This window comes from Piliocolobus tephrosceles, chromosome 21 (assembly GCF_002776525.5).
Source record: "Piliocolobus tephrosceles isolate RC106 chromosome 21, ASM277652v3, whole genome shotgun sequence".
Classification (NCBI taxonomy): Eukaryota; Metazoa; Chordata; class Mammalia; order Primates; family Cercopithecidae; genus Piliocolobus; species Piliocolobus tephrosceles.
In genome coordinates, this window is record NC_045454.1 from 3,168,297 (window position 1) to 3,186,760 (window position 18,464).

Below are 18,464 nucleotides of genomic sequence, written 5' to 3' on the forward strand. Positions count from 1 at the left end.
CACCATGCCCAGCTAATATTTGTATTTTTAGTAGAGACGGGGTTTCACCATGTTGGCCAGCCTGGTCTTGAACTCCTGACCTAAGGTGATCCACCCACCTTGGCCTCCCAAAGTGCTGGGGTTACAGGTATGAGCCACTGCACCCGACCTGTACTGTTATTTAATTGCACTGGACAAGACAGGTAACATCTCTGATCTGGACCTTGATCTATAAATGGTCATCATACTTTTTGTATCATAGGGTTTTGTGAAGATCAAATTTTGTTATGTGTCTATTAAAAATCTTTTTTTCTTTTTTTCTTTTTTTTTTTTTTTTTGACATGGAGTCTCACTCTCACCCAGGCTGGAGTGCAGCAATGTGATCTTGGCTCACTGCAACCTCCGCCTCCCCAGTTCAAGTGATCCTCCTGCCTCAGCCTCCCGAGTAGCTGGGATTACAGGCATGTGCCACCATGCCCAGTTAATTTTTGTATTTTTAGTAGAGATGGGGTTTCACCTTGTTGGCCAGGCTGGTCTTGAACTCCTGACCTCAGGTGATCTTCCCGCCTCAGGAAGGATATTGGCCTGAAATTTTCTTTTTTTGTTGTCTCTGCCAGGTTTTGCTATCTGGATGATGCTGACCTCATAAAATGAACCTCTTTTTCTATTGTTTGGAATAGTTTCAGAAGAAATGGTACAAGTTCCTCTTTGTACCTCTGGTAGAATTCGGCTGTGAATCTATCTGGTCCTGGGCTTTTTTTGGTTGGTAGGCTATTAATTACTGCCTCAATTTCAGAACTTGTTATTGGTCTGTTCAGGGATTCGACTTCTTCCTGGTTTAGTCTTGGGAGGGTGTATGTGTCCAGGAATTTATCAATTTCTTCTAGATTTTCTAGTTTATTTGCTTAGAGGTGTTTATAGTATTCTCGGATGGTAGTTTGTATTTCTGTGGGATCAGTGGTGATATCCCTTTATCGTTTTTTATTGTGTCTATTTGATTCTTCTCTCTTTTCTTCTTTATTAGTCTGGTGAGCAGTCTATCTATTTTGTTGATCTTTTCAAAAAACCAGCTCCTGGATTCATTGATTTTTTGAAGTGTTTTTTGTGTCTCTCCTTCAGTTCTGCTCTGATCTTAGTTACTTCTTGTCTTCTGTTAGCTCTTGAATTTGTTTGCTCTTGCTTCTCTAGTTCTTTTACTTGTGATGTTAGGGTGTCAATTTTAGATCTTTCCTGCTTTCTCCTGTGGGCATTTAGTGCTATAAATTTCCCTCTAAACACTGCTTTAGCTGTGCCCCAGAGATTCTGGTACGTTGTGTCTTTGTTCTCATCGGTTTCAAAGAACTTATTTATTTCTGCCTTAATTTCATTATTTACTGAGTAATTTGGGAGCAGGTTATTCAGTTTCCACATAGTCGTGCGGTTTTGAGTGAGTTTCCCAATCCTGAGTTCTAAATTATTTTCCTTAAGAATGTTGAATATTGACCCCCCACTCTCTTCTGGCTTGTATGGTTTCTGCAGAGAGATCTGCTGTTAGTCTGACGGGTTTCCCTTTGTGGGTAACCCGATCTTTCTCTCTGGCTGCCCTTAACATTTTTTCCTTCATTTCAACTTTGGTGAATCTGACAATTATGCATCTTGGAGTTGCTCTTCTCAAGGAGTATCTTTGTGCTGTTCTCTGTATTTCCTGAATTTGAATGTTGGCCTGTCTTGCTGGGTTGGGGAAGTTCTCCTGGATAATATCCTGAAGAGTGTTTTCCAACTTGGTTTATTCTCCCCGTCACTTTCAGGTACACCAATCAAACATAGGTTTGGTCTTTTCACATAGTCCCATATTTCTTGGAGGCTTTGTTCTTTTCTTTTCATTCTTTTTTCTCTAATCTTGTTTTCATGCTTTATTTCATTAAGTTGATCTCCAGTCTCTGATATCTTTTCTTCTGCTTGATTGATTTGCTACTGATACTTATGTATGCTTCATGAAGTTCTCATGCTGTGTTTTTCAGCTCTATCAGGTAATTTATGTTTGTCTCTAAACTGGTTATTATAGTTAGCAATTCCTCTAACCTTTTTTCAAGGTTCTTAGCTTCCTTGCATTGGGTTATAACATGCTCCTTTAGCTTGGAAGAGTTTAGATAAACAACAGTTTTTTACACAAGTATGTCGTAAACATTGCAAACTTATGCAAAAAATTATTTATCTGAAATTCAAACTTCATACTTATGCTAAAAATTTATTTATACTTATGCTAAAAATGTATTCATAGTTTATCTAAAATTCAAATTTAATTTGGGCATTGTGTATATTTACTTGCTAAATCTGGCCAGTCTAAGTTGGAGTAACAGCACTACATTAGGCAGCAATAACTAAGTGGTTATGAATGTGGACTCTAAAGCCAGACTGCCTGGGTTCATGTCTCAGTCGTATTCTTTAACAGCTGTGTGACCTTTAGCATATTACCTAGGCTTTCTGCTTCCACTCCCTCATATATAAAAAGGGGTATGATAATAATGCAAACCACATAAGGGTTTTTTTAAAAAAAATAGAATACTAAAAAAAGTAAACAATTAATTCAAAAGACAGGGAACGAGGAAAAATATTAAATAAATAGTATGTGGGATGGTGATAAGTACAACAGAGAAAAGTAAAGCAAGGAAGGAGGATAAAAGAGTCAGAAGGATTTTTCTTGGAGAAATAAGAAAAAAAAGAATCACAAGCAAATGTTAGATTACTCAGAAAAAAGGCTCAGTAAAGTGATATTTAAATAAAAACTGAATGGAAATGAGGATGTGGTTTAATTAAATAAGGAAGTCCACAAATTAGGAAGATAAGATCCCCATATTTGATAACCATGTCAGAGGAAAGCCTGACTCACCTGGGACCCAGCAGATGGCAGATTGTCTAACATCTCTGTGTTCCTCTTTTCTGCACGGACAGAGTCCTGAGCAAGGAAACCTAGAAGGGAGAGAGGAATAACCAGGGAATTGAGTCCTGTCTGGCAGCACTGACAGACACAGTGGCCAGCCACCCTCATGTCACCCTGTCCTGCCATGGGAAGGAACAGCAGCTCTAGAGTTCCTATGGTGAGAAAGACAGAAATCATTTCTCAACTCAATATAACAAGTTCCAAAAGAGAGCTCTGGTTATTTCCCAGCTCTAAATGCTTCAATGGCTCCCATGCCTTCCAAATAAAGTGAAAGTTCCCTCCATATCAGTCATTTCGGGCCTCACCGTCCAATCAAGATCACCACAGAACCTGTCTCTCAACTGTAAAGCAGAAATAATGACAATACCTATACAGTAGTCCCCACTTAGCTCAGGTTTTGCCTTCTGCAGTTTCAGTTACCCATGGTCAACTGGGGGTCAAAAATATTGAATGGAAAATTCCAGAAATAAATAATTCATATGTTATAAATTGTGTGCCATTCTGGTGATGCAATCTCACACTTTCCTGCTCTGTCCCACCTGGGACATGAATCATCAGTGTATCCACTCTGTATACACTACCTACCTGTTAGTCACTTATTAGCTGTCTTGGTTATCAGATCAACTGTCATGGTATCACAGTGCTTGTGTTCATGTAGCCCTTATTTTACTTAATAACGCCCCCAAAGCACATGAGTAGTGATGCTAACCTACTGTTATAATTGTTCCATTTTATAACTAGTTGTTGTTAATATCTTACTGTGCCTAATTAATAAACTTCATCATAAGTATGTATGTAGAGGAAAAGACATAGTATGTATAGGGTTTGATACTATCTACACTTTCAAGTGTGTTAGAATGTATGCCCCTCAGATAAGGGGAGTATAGTATACCTGTAAGGGCTCTTGTGAGAATTAAACATTATATATGTAAGGCACACAGTAGGTATTTTGTTTGGTAAATGGCAGCTCTTATGATTAAGCCTTTCCTACATATTTCTCACTCATTGATCTAAAAGACAACCACCACGTTCCCTCCAGGAGCCTTAACCTTGATGGCCTTCCTTGCCTATATATTCTCTTTTCTGGGTAAACCCTTCATTAATCTGTTGTTTATTTCTGGTACCCTAGGGAACTCTCTTTCCTTCTCACTGAACTCTAGCTTCATCAATAACTCAGTGCCTCTGGCCAAGTTTTTAGCCTCTGGGACAACATCCACTATATCTATATGAGGCACTCACTGTAACACCGTGATTAAGAGTACAGATGCTGGAGCCAGCAGCCTAAGTCTGAATCCTGACTGCCAATTATTATTATAAGTTGTGGAACCATGGTCAAGTTACTCAACCTCTTTATGCCTCTGGCTCCTGGTCTATGAAATGAAGGTAATACCTATTTCACATCTCCCACATTTTATGCCCCCTTGCATCTAAAATTTAGCTAATCATTCTTGCTCTTGAATAGAAAGACTAAATAATGTAAAGACCAATTTTCCCAAATTTATACTTAATATATTAATGCCACAAGCAATCCCAGGAGATTTGTTTTTGTAGTGCGTGTGTGTTGTTTTGTGTTGAAACTAAGGTTTACACTGGATAAGAAATGTGAGGCAAGGTGAACAAAGCTGGTACACTCAGAGAAATAGTTAATGTTAAAAGCAAAAACCAAACCCACACAGGCATAAAAAGGAATGAAATCACATACTCTGCAGCAATATGGTTGCAGCCGAAGCCATTATCCTAAGCAAATTAACACAGAATCTGCGGTGGCTCACGCCTATAATTCCAGCATTTTGGGAGGCTGAGGTGGGTGGATCACAAGGTCAGGAGTTCAAGACCAGCTTGGCCAACATGGTGAAACTTCGTCTCTACTAAAAATACAAAAATTAGCCAGGTGTGGTGGCGGGCGCCTGTAATTCCAGCTACTCAGGAGGCTTAGGCAGGAGAATTGCTTGAACCCTGGAGGTGGAGGTTGCAGTGAGCTCAGATCATGCCACTGCACTCTACCCTGGGTGACAGAGCAAGACTCCATCTCAAAAAAAAAAAAAAAAAAAAAAAAGAGAGAAAACCAAATACTACATGTTTCTGCTTTTAAGTGGGAGCTAAACATTGGGTATACATGGACACTAAGATGGGAACAATAAACATGGAGAATTCCAAAAGGGGGTAAGGTGGAAGGAGGGCAAAGGTTGAAAAACTGCCTATCTAGTACTATGCTCACTACTTGGGTGACAGAATCATTAGAAGCCCAAATTTCAGCATCATCCAATATACCCATGTAATAAACCTGCAAATGCACCCCTGAACTTAAAATAAAAATTTAAAAATAACCCCACCCCCAAATTTATTTCATCTCACATGAGATTAGGCAGATCAGACTGAATGTATAAAATGCATTATTTCATTCATTCACTCAACAAATTTCTATTCAGCTCCCATTATGTGCCAGGCATACAGCAGATATTCAATAAATAGAAGCAGCCAGTTGCTTCCTCCTTCTCACCTTCCTTCTCACATGCCTGAATAAAGTCTGCCACCATGGTTCCTGCCTCTTTGCTGTTCTGGGGTTGTTTTGACCTAACCCATGTCTGAATCTCCTCTGGCAGGATGCTCAGAAACTGTGCCAGCACTAATTGCTCTATCATCTGCTCCTTAGTGAGGAGCTCCAGCTGCAGCCATTGCAAACAGAACTCCTGGATTTGGCTCACAGCTTGATAAGGCCTATTCACTGACAGGTACTGAAAATCCCCAAACTTTTGAGGAGAAACTTTCAGTGTCTCTGTTTCTAGTTTCTTCTCTTGACCACGCATACAAAAGATGCAGGGATTCCTCAAGATATCCGAAACTCCTGTCACATCTGGCATCTCTACACCTTGGCCCTTTACAAGACAGAACTACTCTTTTTTTTTTTTTTAATGAGTATTTTAATTCAGTTTCAGAAAAAAAGGGTACATGACTTCAATGAGAAAGCATAAAATTAAGAGGCTTTTCTGGAAATCCAAGAAAAAGAAATAACCATTAATATGTTCAATAATTTTCTGGATCTTCTTCTTGTGTCAAAAGCTATACATTTTCTCCTCAAAGCAGCTGCTCCAAGAACTAACTAGCCCTCTTTATCTCCCTCTAACTGGGACAGACTAATTCCCCTCCACCCCCACCTCTCTTCTTTCAATAACACTGCGTAGGTGTTAATGGCCTGGGCTCTCACCAATGAACAGAATTGTCCTTTAAGCCAGCAACCCACAGGCAGTGGCACCCAAAGCCTCACCCCCAGTCCCCAGGGCAGAAGCCACAGAGCTGGCATTGTTTCCACTGTCTCAGGAAGAAGGAGCCAAAAGCTGACCCTTAGCACAAATCAAAGCCCAATATGGAGACAGAATAACTGCTTCCAGAGTTGGCAAGCTGTGGGCAAAAAAGGGGAGTTTTTGCAGCCATCCCATCTTTAGAAACAAGGGGAAAATTAGACCCTTTTCCACTATTATGGTCTACAAGGTACTCTACTGCTCCAAGGGGATCTGAAAGTACAAAAGGATCTAAACAAATAAGGAGAACTTTTCCCAGGCTGGAGATAAGAATGAAAAACAGAAAGATGGATAAATGTAATAAGGTGTAAGAAGATGATGCTGGGAACCTCCATTCTTCACATGGCTGCCAGCCCCATAGAGGACAACACAGTAAGAACCAGGACAACCACTCCAGACTGGTATAGCTGGGGAACCTTCAGGCCTTTTCCTAGATCCCACACCAAGTGTCGGATCCCATTCCAGGTATGATACATGAGAGGGAAGACGAGTGCAAACTTAGCTGTGTGGATCAGTGCTGGCCCCAGACACAGGGACTTCACGAGTTCCAAATAAGACTCAAAGTTCCCAGGGAGTAACAGGGCCGACATGCCAAAAAGAGAGACCCCTGCACTCAAAGCAATACCAGTGCCACGGTGGCAGATGGACATTGCCATGGGAAGAGACCAACTGTAGATAGTGACGTGGGGAGATACAGGACGGTTTGAACCTATATTCTTATTCCAGAACTGCTCCATCTCTTCTTTGGCCGTGGTTCCCAAAGGAACAGCATTTCTGATACAGAGTTGAGGGCTAAAGTGGGTTCGGAGGCAATGACGACCAATATGTCTCAGCAAGAGCGCAGCCATCTTGGGTCGACAGAGCTACTCTTAAAGGCAGGCTGCTCTGGTACACAATGCTGTGGAAGATGGTGGGCAGAGTTGTATCAGCTGAAAGGATACAGAAACCTCAGGAACTGCAGAAATTACGTAGAGACTTACAACTATCCTGCAGAGTTATGATTGGACAGTGGAGTGGAGGTGATCTGAGCAAGTATTACACAAAAGATGACAGCTATAAATAGCCAATCAACATAAAACAAGGCTAAACTTCATTAGTTATCAGAGATATAGGAATTAAAACCCCAATAGGGTAACACTACACACCCTCCAAAACGTCCAAAATGAAAAAGTCAGACAACACCAAGTGTTGGCAAGGAGATAGAGCCACAGTAGGCTGATATATTTGTATACTGGAACACTAAACAAAAAATACGAATGTAAGTTGCTGTTGAATGAAAGAAACCAGACTCAAAAAAAAGGTCTATATTATATGATTCCATTTATACAAAGGTCAAAAACAGGCAAAATAAACCTAAAGTGTTAGAATTCAGAATAGTGGCTGCTGTTAGGGGGAAGAGTGGTAATGACTGGAACCAGGCATGAGGGCTTCTGGAAAGCTAGGAATGACGTGGACACAGTGTATTCACTTTTGGAAAACCGAGCTACACATTTGTGGTTTGTACCCTTTTGCGTATGTATATCTCGCTAAATATTTTTTAGCTGTATTATAGTAGTAGGAAAACATCTATCTAGGTCATAGTATCAGTGAGCTTAACCATATAAAGCACAGAAAAGGCGGTAAACCAAAATACTACACCAGTGGGTTAAGTACAAACAGTAATATTATAAGTAATTTTTACAGGTGATTTTGTACTTTCTCTGTCAAAACTATTTTCTGGCTTCAAGATGTTCTATAACAAACCTTCATTTCTTCTGTAATCAGAGAAATAAAACATACCTTCCATAAAGGCTACGCTCACTCTAAGAAACTATGAACAAAGATGCCACTGGGGGGAAACATTTTTTTCTTTCCTTCTCCCCACTAAAACTTACACCTTTTATTTCTATAATTTAACAGTTTTTCCATTTGAAAGCATTTATTTTTGTTTTCCATTATTATAAATCATAATATAATGAACATCACTGAAACTAAGTATTTGTTCTCAAATTACACAGACAAAAGGGATAAACTGTGTTTAAAAGTTCTTGACACAATCTGCCAAATTTTCCTTTCAACGGCTTCTACCAACTTCTTCCAAACTCAATGTGTAAGATTACGTCTCGGTCCACCTTACAAGCCAATAGTGCCATCTTCATGGGCCTGTAATTAAGGCAGTCACAAGGGCCCCATTCTCATAAAGCCCACAGGCCTAGTTTAAGGCTTTACTGTCACTCTTGAAATTTTTCACAATTTTTTGGACAAGGAGCCCCACATTTTCATTTTGCACTAGGCTCTGCAAATTATGTAACTGGTTCTGCCAATCAAGAATATTATCATCCCTCAAAATCTGTTGTCAATTAGCCAGATTTAAAAATATATCATTTTATTCCTTAATTTTACATTTCTTTTGATTAATAATACGGCTTTCTCTTTGTTTCGGATTTACTAGCCAATTATAAATTGTTCACGTCCTTTGTACTTCTTTCCATTGGGGTGTTTCTTTTTTTCTTTTCTTTTCTTTTCTTTTTTTTTTTTTTTTTTTTGAGGCAGACTCTCGTTCAGTCGCCCAGGCTGGAGTGCAGTGGCGCAATCTTGGCTCACTGCAATCCCTGCTTCCTGGGCTCAAGTGATTCTGAGGCCTCAGCCTCCACCCTTGGGGTGAGTTCCGGGCCCACCAGCGCAGGGCCGTCCTGGGTTCCTCCCTGCAGGGGCAGTGATTTTAGGGCAGTCAGACGCAGCCCTCGCCTCTGGAGTGGCTTTTCCACAAGGCCCCAGTAGGACCCGGCGCGGAGTCTCCCTCACGAAGCCGCGCGCTGCCCTGCACTGGATGCCTCTCGCGCCCTCACGTCCACTGGGGCCCCAGCCCCGCCCAGGCCGCTGGCTGGGCTGCCCGCGCGCCGGCCTTTCTCCTACCCCGGGGCCCAGCGAACTCACCTCGCATGCCTCACGCCCTGGCCTGACTGAACGTCTCCACTGCCTGACTGAACGTTTCCACTCCCTGAGCAAAACCAGCAGCGCATGCGCCATGGCTGGCTTGCGCGTGCGCTCTGCGGTGCAGGGGCTGCGGAACCGCAGTCGGTCGCAGCCAAGTGCCCCGTGAGACACGAGGATAGGGTTGGGACTGCGAGGAGAAGGGCGGCGACGAAGGAGGGCGCTCCTGTGACCTTCCTCCTTAAAACTAACGCCTTCTGTTGGTGGTGGGCACCTGTAACCCCAGCTACTCGAGAGGCTGAGGCAGCAGAATTGCTTGAACCCGGGAGGGGGAGGTTGCAGTGCACCGATATCGCGCCACTGCACTCCAGCCTGGGCGACAGAGCAAGACTCCGTCTCAAAAAAACAAAAACAAAAAAACTAACGCCTTATGTAAGTTTTGGAGAGTTAATATGTTACTTAGAACTTAAGGATAAGTGGTAAAAATAAAAAATAATAAACTAGATAATTTCAAAAATTTGAAAATACGCGGTAGTCAGTGAAAACCGTTCCTCACACCACGTGTGCACCATTCACCAAAATTTTACCCCAAAAACATAGGTAACCACTGTAACTGATCTGAAGTGTCACACCAATGTTTCTTTATACTTGTAGAAGGAATGTATATGTGTATGTGTGTAACGCTTCCCTCAGTATTCCTGGGGGATTTGTTTTAGGACCCCCAGGATATCAAATTTTGTGGACACTGAAGGCTCATGTAAAATGGCATAGTATTTGCATATAATCTATGCACATGCTTAGGCATACTTTAATTCATCTCTAGATTACTTACATTACCTAGTACAGTACCTACACATCATTCTTGTGGATTTGACAGTACACAGCACACATGGCAAATTTAAATTGTGGATTTTGGAACTTGGTGGAATTTTCTTCCAAATTTTTCTTTTTCTTTTTTTTTTTAACTTTGTTAGAGATGATGTCTCACTCTGTCACCCAGGCTGGAGTGACAGAACAGTGGAGCCCCCGAAGCTGGATGCCACTGCTGCAGGTTGGCCCCACTCATGCCCAAACCTCAAAGCTGGAGGCTGATCCCCGCTGGACAGTGGGTCGGTCCTCTAGGCCCAGGAATGACCAAGCGAAGCTTCCCGTCTGGCTGCTCACCCATGGGCAAATGAGGCGAGCTTGCTCAGTGAGTCCACTAAAGGTTCCCCCAGGCAGTGAGGGGCAGGGAGGCTGACCATATGCCCAGGATGGGTGGGACAAAGAGCAGGCAAATGAAAGCATTGCCAGAAAGGGGTCTTGATCCAAATCCCAAAAGAGGGTTCTTGGATCTCGCACAGGAAGGAATTCAAGGTAAGTCACAGAGCACGGTGAAAAAGGCAAGTTTATTAGAAGCTATTCCATTAAGAGTAGGGCATCATCAGAAAGCAAGCAGACGAACACACCATCTTTGTTTCAAGATTTTAGGAGTCTTGTCTACATAAAGATTAAACTAAGCTGTGACTACGTGAGGGTGAGCTGAAAGCATGACAAAATTTATTACTCTTTTGATTTAAAGAGGCTGGGAACAGTGGCTCGGCCAGGCATGGTGGCTCACACCTGTAATCCCAGCACTTTGGGAGGCCGAGGCAGGCAGATGACCTGAGGTCAAGAGTTTGAGACCAGCCTAATCAACATGGTGAAACTCCCTCTCTACTAAAAATATTAAAAAAAAAAAATAGTTGGGTGTGGTGGCGCACACTTGTAGACGTAGCTACTCAGGAGGCTGAGGCATGAGAATGGCTTGAACCTAGGAGGTGGAAGTTGCAGTGAGCTGAGATCGTGCCACTGCACTCCAGCCTGGGCAACAGAGTGAGACTATGTCTCAAATAATAAATAAATAAATAAATGAATAAATGAATAAATAAATAAATAAATAAGTTGTGACTATGTGAGGGTGAGCCAAAAGCATGACAAAATTTATTATTACACTGATTTAAAGAAAACTGTCCTTAGAAAGGTGAGAGAGGAACTGAAGGGTTGACAGTGTAGACTACAGAACCAGGAAATGACCTGCCAGCAAGTCTTTTATGTGTGTGTGTTTCTATTTCTTTCTGTTTATTCCTCTTAGAGTTTGTTCTCTTATGTCTGTGAAAACCTCCTACATGCCAGTTTCCATGCACTGGAGGAACTTGGATTCTCCCCTTCTTAAAAGTACCTCTTTCTTCTTCTCCTCCTCCTTCCCCTCCTCCTCCTCCTCCTCTTCCTCCTCCCTGAGGCCCTAAAGACAAGGTGGCCTTGGCTGCTCTACCAAAAGGAGGACGATTCAGAGGCTGTGAGGTTAAGGGATCACTTTTGGGGGATTGGAAGAAATCTCCATTATGAGGTTAAGGTACCTATGGGACACTACCTGAGACAGGGTGCCAGTGATGCCCACTGGCCTCAATAAGACACCACGGATGCCTGAGTGCAATGGTCAATATTGGTTTTGTGCACAGTAAGGAAAATTTAGAGCTTAAGTGGTTAATCTGCTACTACAGAGTTAAGTAGAGTCTTCTAAAGCTCTGTATCTTCCTTATTTTCTTCTCTACCAGCTTTGAATCTGCTGTTATTAAGTTGCTGATGCTGAAATAACACTTATTATTTATGGTCTAACTGAAATGGCAATACTGGAAACTTGTCTGAAACTGAAGAAAAAAATGAAAAAGAAGTTTTTACAATCAAAACTACCATGAAGACTGCTTTGCTTTTGGTCCACAGCTTTCATTGAATTACTTATCAGGGCAAACAAAGTTTAACCATGTGAACGGGTTCCAATTTTGTTAGAAATAATTTGGATGCAGCTATCTTTATACAATGGTGAGTTTGTATTGCTATCTTATGGCTAAAATTCTGAGGTAAAAGCTTTTGGATGTTTGTGTGTGTGTGTGCGCATGTGACAAAAACAAGCAATGGGGAAAGGAGTCCCTACTTAATAAATGGTGTGGGGAGAACTGGCTAGCCATATGCAGAAAGTTGAAACTGGAGCCCCTCCTTATACCATATACAAAAATCAACTCAAGATGGATTAAAGACTTAAATGTAAAAACCCAAACTATAAAAACCCTAGAAGAAAATCTAGGCAATACCATTCAGGACATGGGTACAAGCAAAGATTTCATGACAAAGATGCCAAAAGCAGTAGCAACAAAAGCAAAAATTGACAAATGAAATCTAATTAAACTAAAAAGCTTCTGTACAGCAAAAGAAACTATCATCAGAGTGAACAGATAACCTACAGCATGGGAGAAAAATTTTTGCAATATATCCATCTGACAAAAGTCTAATATCCAGTGTCTACAAGGAACTTAAACAAATTTACAGGAAAAAAAACAATGCCATTAAAAAGTGGGTAAAGGACATGGACAGACACTTCTCAAAAGAAGACATTTATGTAGGCAATGAACATTTTTTAAAACAAAAGCTCAACACCACTGATCATTAGAGAAATGCACATGAAAACCACAATGAGATAGCATCTCACACCAGCCAGAATGGCTATTACTTAAGGGTCATAAAACAACAGATGATAGCAAGGTTGTGAAGAAAAATGAACGCTTTTATACTGTTGGTTGGAGTGTAAATTAGTTCTATCATTTTGGAAGACAGTGTGGTGATTCCTTAAAGACCTAGGGGAAGAAATACCATCTGACCCAGCACTCTCCTTACTGGGTATATACCCAGAGGAATATAAATCATTCTATTATAAAGATACATGTGCATGTTCATTGTAAAATACCAAAACCATGGAATCAACCTAAATGTCCATCAACAACAGACTTGATAAAGGAAATGTGGTACATATACACCAAGGAATAACATGCAGCCATAAAAAAGATCAAGATCATGTCTTTTGCAGGGACCTGGATGGAACCAGAAGCCATTATCCTCAGCAAATTAATGCAGGAACAGAAAAGCAAATACCACATGTTCTCACTTATAAGTGGGAGCTGAATGATGAGAACACACAGACACATGGTGGGGAACAATACACACTGGGGCCTATTGCAGGGTGTGGAGTGAGAGGGAGAGCATTGGGAAGAATAGATAATGCCTGCTGGGCTTAATACCTACAGGATGGAATGATCTGTACAGCAAACCACTATGGCACACATCTATGTAACAAACCTACACATCCTGACATGTACCCCGACCTTAAAATAAAAGTTGGAAATAAAAAAAAAACCCTAAACATATACCTACTACATGATCCAGTGATTTCATTTTTAAGTATTTACCCAAGAGAAATAAAAACATATGGCCACATATGCAAAAAAAACAAAAAAACAACAACAACAACAACAACAACAAAACACACACACACACACACACAAAACAAAAAAAAGCTTGTACATGAATGTTCTTAGCAGCTATATTCATAATAGCCAAAAATCTGGAAACAGCCCAGGTGTCAATCAATAGGAGAAAAAATAGCCAAAGTATGGTAGGTTCATGTGACGGAATACTACTCAGCAAAAAAGGAACAAACTGCCTATACATGCAATAAAATGGATGAATATAGAAAAACATGCTGAGTGAAAGAAGAGTTACACAAAGAATGCATGCTGTGTCATTCCATTCATGCTAATTATACAACAAGCAAAACTAATGTGTGGTGAAAATAAATTGGTGGTTGCCTCTAACGAGAGAAGAGTTGGAGACTGATTGATGAGCAGCATGAGGGAATTTTGGGATTGACGATATTGTTTTGTATATTAATAGAGATTTGAGTTACACAGGTGTACATATTTTCCAAAACTCATTGAATAATATCCTTAAGATTTGTATGTTTTGATGTATGTAAATATGACCTCACAATAGAAAAGAAAGAATCCTTAAAAAAAATGAAAGAACTAAGTACATATAAATGGGCCGGGCGCAGTGGCTCAAGCCTGTAATCCCAGCACTTTGGGAGGCCGAGACGGGTGGATCACGAGGTCAGGAGATCGAGACCATCCTGGCTAATATGGTGAAACCCCGTCTCTACTAAAAAATACAAAAAACTAGCCAGGCCTGGTGGCGGGCGCTTGCAGTCCCAGCTACTTGGGAGGCTGAGGCACGAGAATGGCGTGAACCCGGGAGGCGGAGCTTGCAGTGAGCTGAGATCCGGCCACCGCACTCCAGCCTGGGCAACAGAGCAAGACTCCATCTCAAAAAAAAAAAAAAAAAAGTACATATAAATGGGAAAAGTGCTTGTAGACAAACTTTTCATGTCATTTAAAATCTTATAATTATTTTGAATTGAATAATAAATACCCATTAGATGTTGGGGGTGTTTTCCAATTAAAAATGGGTTATAATATGAAAAAAACATGTTTTTAAAAATTATAGAATGGTTTCAGCTATAAAATGCTAACATCTGATAAACAGTTCAAGATTTATTGCTTCCTGAGTTTTCACTAAAATTTAATTTTACTAAAAGTAAGAATTGCAATAATATATAACTCTGTAAGTTGTATTTTTATTGAGAAAACAATAATTTTATGTAGTTTAGAGGTTATTTAAAAGTTATTTATTTTAAAAGGTAGAAAAGAACGAGCAAGAGAGAGAAAGAGAGAGAAAAGATTTGTAGACATAAATATGTATTTTTGGTAAGAAAATAATTTTATATAAGAAAAGGATTTCATGTGGTAAAGTTTTGTCCTAAAATAAAATGACCAATTATTTTAAAAGAGGTATTATAGAACAAATCAAAAGGTCCAAGCATGTCATAGATGGTCTGTAAAAGTCATGATCAAGTCTGTGGAAGAAAATTTATAAAAGGAATTTTGTATATGATTAAGTTGGCTATAATTAATAAGAAATTATTCATAAGTTTTCTGAGATCGGTCCCCTATGTTAAAACAAGGTTTCTTGATGGTATTACTTTTTTTTTTTTTTTTTTTTTGAGACAGAGTCTCACTCTGTCACCCAGGGTGGAGTGCAGTGGTGTGATCTCGGCTCACTGCAACCTCCACCTCCTGGGTTCAAGAAATTCTCTGCCTCAGCCTCCTGAGTAGCTGGGATTACAGGTGCCCACCACCAGGCCGGCTAATTTTTTGTGTGTTTTTAGTAGAGACAGCGCTTTCACCATGTTGGCTAGGCTGGTCTTGAACTCCTGACCTCGTGATCTACCTGCCTCAGCCTCCCAAAGTGCTGGGATTACAGGTGTGAGCCACCTCTCTCGGCCTCTTTATGGTGTTAATTTACTATTAATGAAATTGTAAGAGGTTTTGATTTTTAATTCTATAATCTTTGACCTATAGCTCCCTTATTCTCAGTGGCCTCTGCAGGCAACACACTCCCTTCTTACCAATCACCTTCAGACTCCTCTCAGGGACTCAGCCCAACCACTACCTGGAGCAGGACATTTACCAGTCTTACTCTATGATGCCCCTTCCAGCAGGTCCCCAGTGGGGAAAGAGAGATGTCTGCTGTACATTTTCCCTTCACAACTTCAGAGCTTTATAACTGAAAGTCTCATTCTAAAGGACTAAGGGAAGATCTGAGGGGTTTCAAAACCTCATTCAGAATAGTTTTGGACCCATGACCTCAACTGGGCAGATGTTCAATTCCTTTTGATATTCTCCTCAGTGAAACAGAAAAATACCTCTGCTCTCAAAAGGGTCAGGGAGGAAGTGGACCAATCCCATAGAGAAGAGACAAACAATCCTATTTTAGCTCTCAGAGCACAGCAGACATTAGACATAAACTCCAAAAAGTAAAATTAGAGCTCGATGCTCTCATCTCAAGACTAGTAGACCTAGCCAGTAAGGTGTCCAGCAACTGGGATAGGGAGAAAAAACATAAAGAAGACAGAGAGGACAAATGGCAAGCCCACCTACTGGCTGTTGCTCTCGAGTGCCAGCTAGAAAACTCACAGGATACCTATCCATAAAGTACCACAACTGAAGTGAGTGATCCCTGGTCCCCTAACAGAAAGGATCCTAAAGACCTAAGGGACTAGGACAAAACCAACATGCCCTCTATAAGTGGGAGGATCACTGGAAAAGGGACTGTCTCCTTCATGTCTGAAGGGAGGGGGAAGAGGGTACTTCCCACCAGCTGCCTCACAGGGGCAGATGGTCCAAGTAGAAAGAAAAGATTGACAGGTCCTGGGTACTCCTCAATTGGCCCTCCAGGTGTCCATCCTGCTAGGAGCCCAGGCTGACACTGAGCATGGGGAACAAGCCTGTTGAATTCTTGGTCAATACAGGGGGCCACCTACTTGGTTCTGAACACCCCCAAGGATAAGGTTACCCACCAAAATTGCCTATGGAAATGTGAGGGAAGGCAAAAGATAGCCCCTTTATTGAGATCCTAAAATATAAACTAGATCAAACGAGATGCACTAAAAGGGATGGCCCCAATGATTAAAGAGCTTAGAAAACAGGGACTTTTGAGGGTCTGTCAATCCCCTTGCAATACTCCTATCCTCTGTGTTAAGAAATCAAATGGAAAATACCAATTAGTGTAGACTTAAGGACAATTAATGAGGTCACAGAAAACATAAACCCAGTGTACCTAACCCTTATACTCTATGGTCCACTCTGCCTCCAAGTTGGACATGGTACTCAGACCTGGATCTAAAAGATGACTTTTTCTGCATCCCGCTGGCCACAGACTCCCAGCCCCTCTTCACTTTCAAATGGCAGGATCCTCAGACAGGCAGGAAACAGCAACTAACATTGACTGTGTTGACCCAGGTGTTCAAAAACTCCCCCAAAATATTTGGAGAGTCCCTAGCCATGAAGATGGAGGATCTGATGGCAGACTGTGATCAAGCATTCAAAAAGCTGAAAACCCAGCTCACGAGGGACTCAGAATTTGGAATCAGTTGCTAAAGGATGGCCACCTTGCCTTTGGTTGGGGATGGTCATGGCCATCCTTCCAAAAGAGACCAAAAAGTTAACTGTCTGGACTCCCCACCATACCCAGACCCTCCTAAAAGAAAGGGGGCAGAAGAACTGTCCCAAGGCAGGGCTCTCCAGTTACAGGTAATGCTTACTGATGACCCCCACATAACTTTGAAGGTGTGTAACAGCTTCAACCCTGCCACTCTCCTTCCATCTGAAGATGGCTACCTATCTCCAACTGCTTAGGGGTGATGGTGAAGTGTACTCCAGTAGCCCAGACCTTAAAAGTAAGCCTACTGAAAATGTGAAAGTCAAATGGTTCACCGGTAGGAGCAGCAATCTGCAAGAGGTATAGAGGAGGGTAGGATGTGCTATGTTCTCTTCCACTGAAGTTATACAAGCCAGTGCTTTTTCGCCAGGATGCTCTTCACAGAAAGCAGAGCTTGTTGCTCTAACCCAGGCATTAGAGTTGGGTGAAGGGAAGGTCCTCACCATATACATTGATTCCAGGCATGTGTATTTCATTTTACACCCACGTGGGGTTATTTGAAGGAAAGGGACAGGTTAAACTCATAATAAACAGGGAGTGCCATCATTTTAAGATTATTGGAAGCTTGAAGAAAACCAGCCTACATGGCAATAGTCCGTTGCTGCAGTCACCAGAAATGGGACTTTGAGGTAATTAAAGAAAATAGTAAATCCAACCTAGCGTCAAAACAGGCAGCTTTAGGAAAGGTCACATTTCAAATGCCACTTTTGCCTTTCTTCTTGGGTCCTGCTCTTTTAACCCCCGTTCTCTCTCAAAAGGAATGGAAAAAGGCCACCAAATGGGCTTATACCAAGAATCCTGACCATCCAGGATGGCTAATAAACCGCTGTGGACAATTTCTTTTCCTAAAAACAGTTGCACTGCAGGCCATCAAAAGAGTTCACTCTAACACCCACTTTGGTGAGAAAATCCTTTATAACTGGTTTTGTGAAAGCATGACTGTCCCAAACTTCAGGGAGTCAATCAAAAAGGTGGTTGGGACTCATCCCACCTGCTATGTTAATAACCCCTCATACCCACCCCATGGGGGAATAGCGGGGGTGAGAGGAACTCAGAGAGGGCTCCTCAGCTGGTCCAGTTCCAAGGTAGATGTCCAGGGGAAGATGAGAAAGTTGATTTCATAGTTATGCCCAGAGCCTTGGGAAACTTTAAATACCTCCTGATCTTCATTGACACCTTTTCAGGGTGGGTAGAAGTCTTTGCCACCTGCAGTGACCCTGCACATCAGGTGGCAAAGGTGCTATTAAAGAAAGTTGTCCCAAGATTTGGGCTGCCTCAGTCAATCCAACTGAGGGACCAGCATTCACATCTTCCATTACTGAAGCTACTTCTCAAAGCCTAGAAACAAGATGGCACCCACATGCTACCTGGAGACCACAGTCTTCAGGTAAGCAATGAGTAGGTGTAGCAATTTCTGTCAAGACTATTATTCCTATCTAATGGTTGAG

At 41.5% G+C, this 18,464-nt stretch overlaps 2 protein-coding genes and 1 long non-coding RNA gene across 7 annotated transcripts in view; 1 reads left to right on the forward strand and 2 right to left on the reverse strand.

The window, feature by feature from the left end:
- LOC111521177 (paternally-expressed gene 3 protein) overlaps positions 1-18,464 on the reverse strand; it is a 71,534-nt gene that overhangs the window by 19,581 nt on the left and 33,489 nt on the right. For all 4 annotated transcript variants that reach the window (XM_023184404.2, XM_031934846.1, XM_023184403.2 and 1 more), the window contains one exon: positions 2,849-2,928. In XM_023184404.2, the coding sequence (XP_023040172.1) occupies positions 2,849-2,928 (80 nt within the window). The remainder of the gene's footprint in view (positions 1-2,848; positions 2,929-18,464) is intronic.
- Positions 2,902-13,335, forward strand: LOC111521180. Its single transcript, XR_002724886.1, has 3 exons — positions 2,902-3,056; positions 4,029-4,282; positions 11,688-13,335. It is a non-coding gene; the product is annotated as an uncharacterized LOC111521180 (long non-coding RNA).
- Positions 6,365-7,050, reverse strand: LOC111521178 (succinate dehydrogenase cytochrome b560 subunit, mitochondrial). 2 transcript variants are annotated; one of them, XM_023184406.1, is made up of 2 exons: positions 6,797-7,046; positions 6,430-6,632 (listed from the first exon to the last, which is right to left on the reverse strand). In XM_023184406.1, exons 1-2 carry the CDS (start codon positions 7,044-7,046, stop codon positions 6,430-6,432), a joined length of 453 nt encoding a protein of 150 aa, XP_023040174.1. The 2 variants fall into 2 exon arrangements, with proteins under 2 accessions (XP_023040173.1, XP_023040174.1); XM_023184405.2 differs by having other exon boundaries at positions 6,365-7,050.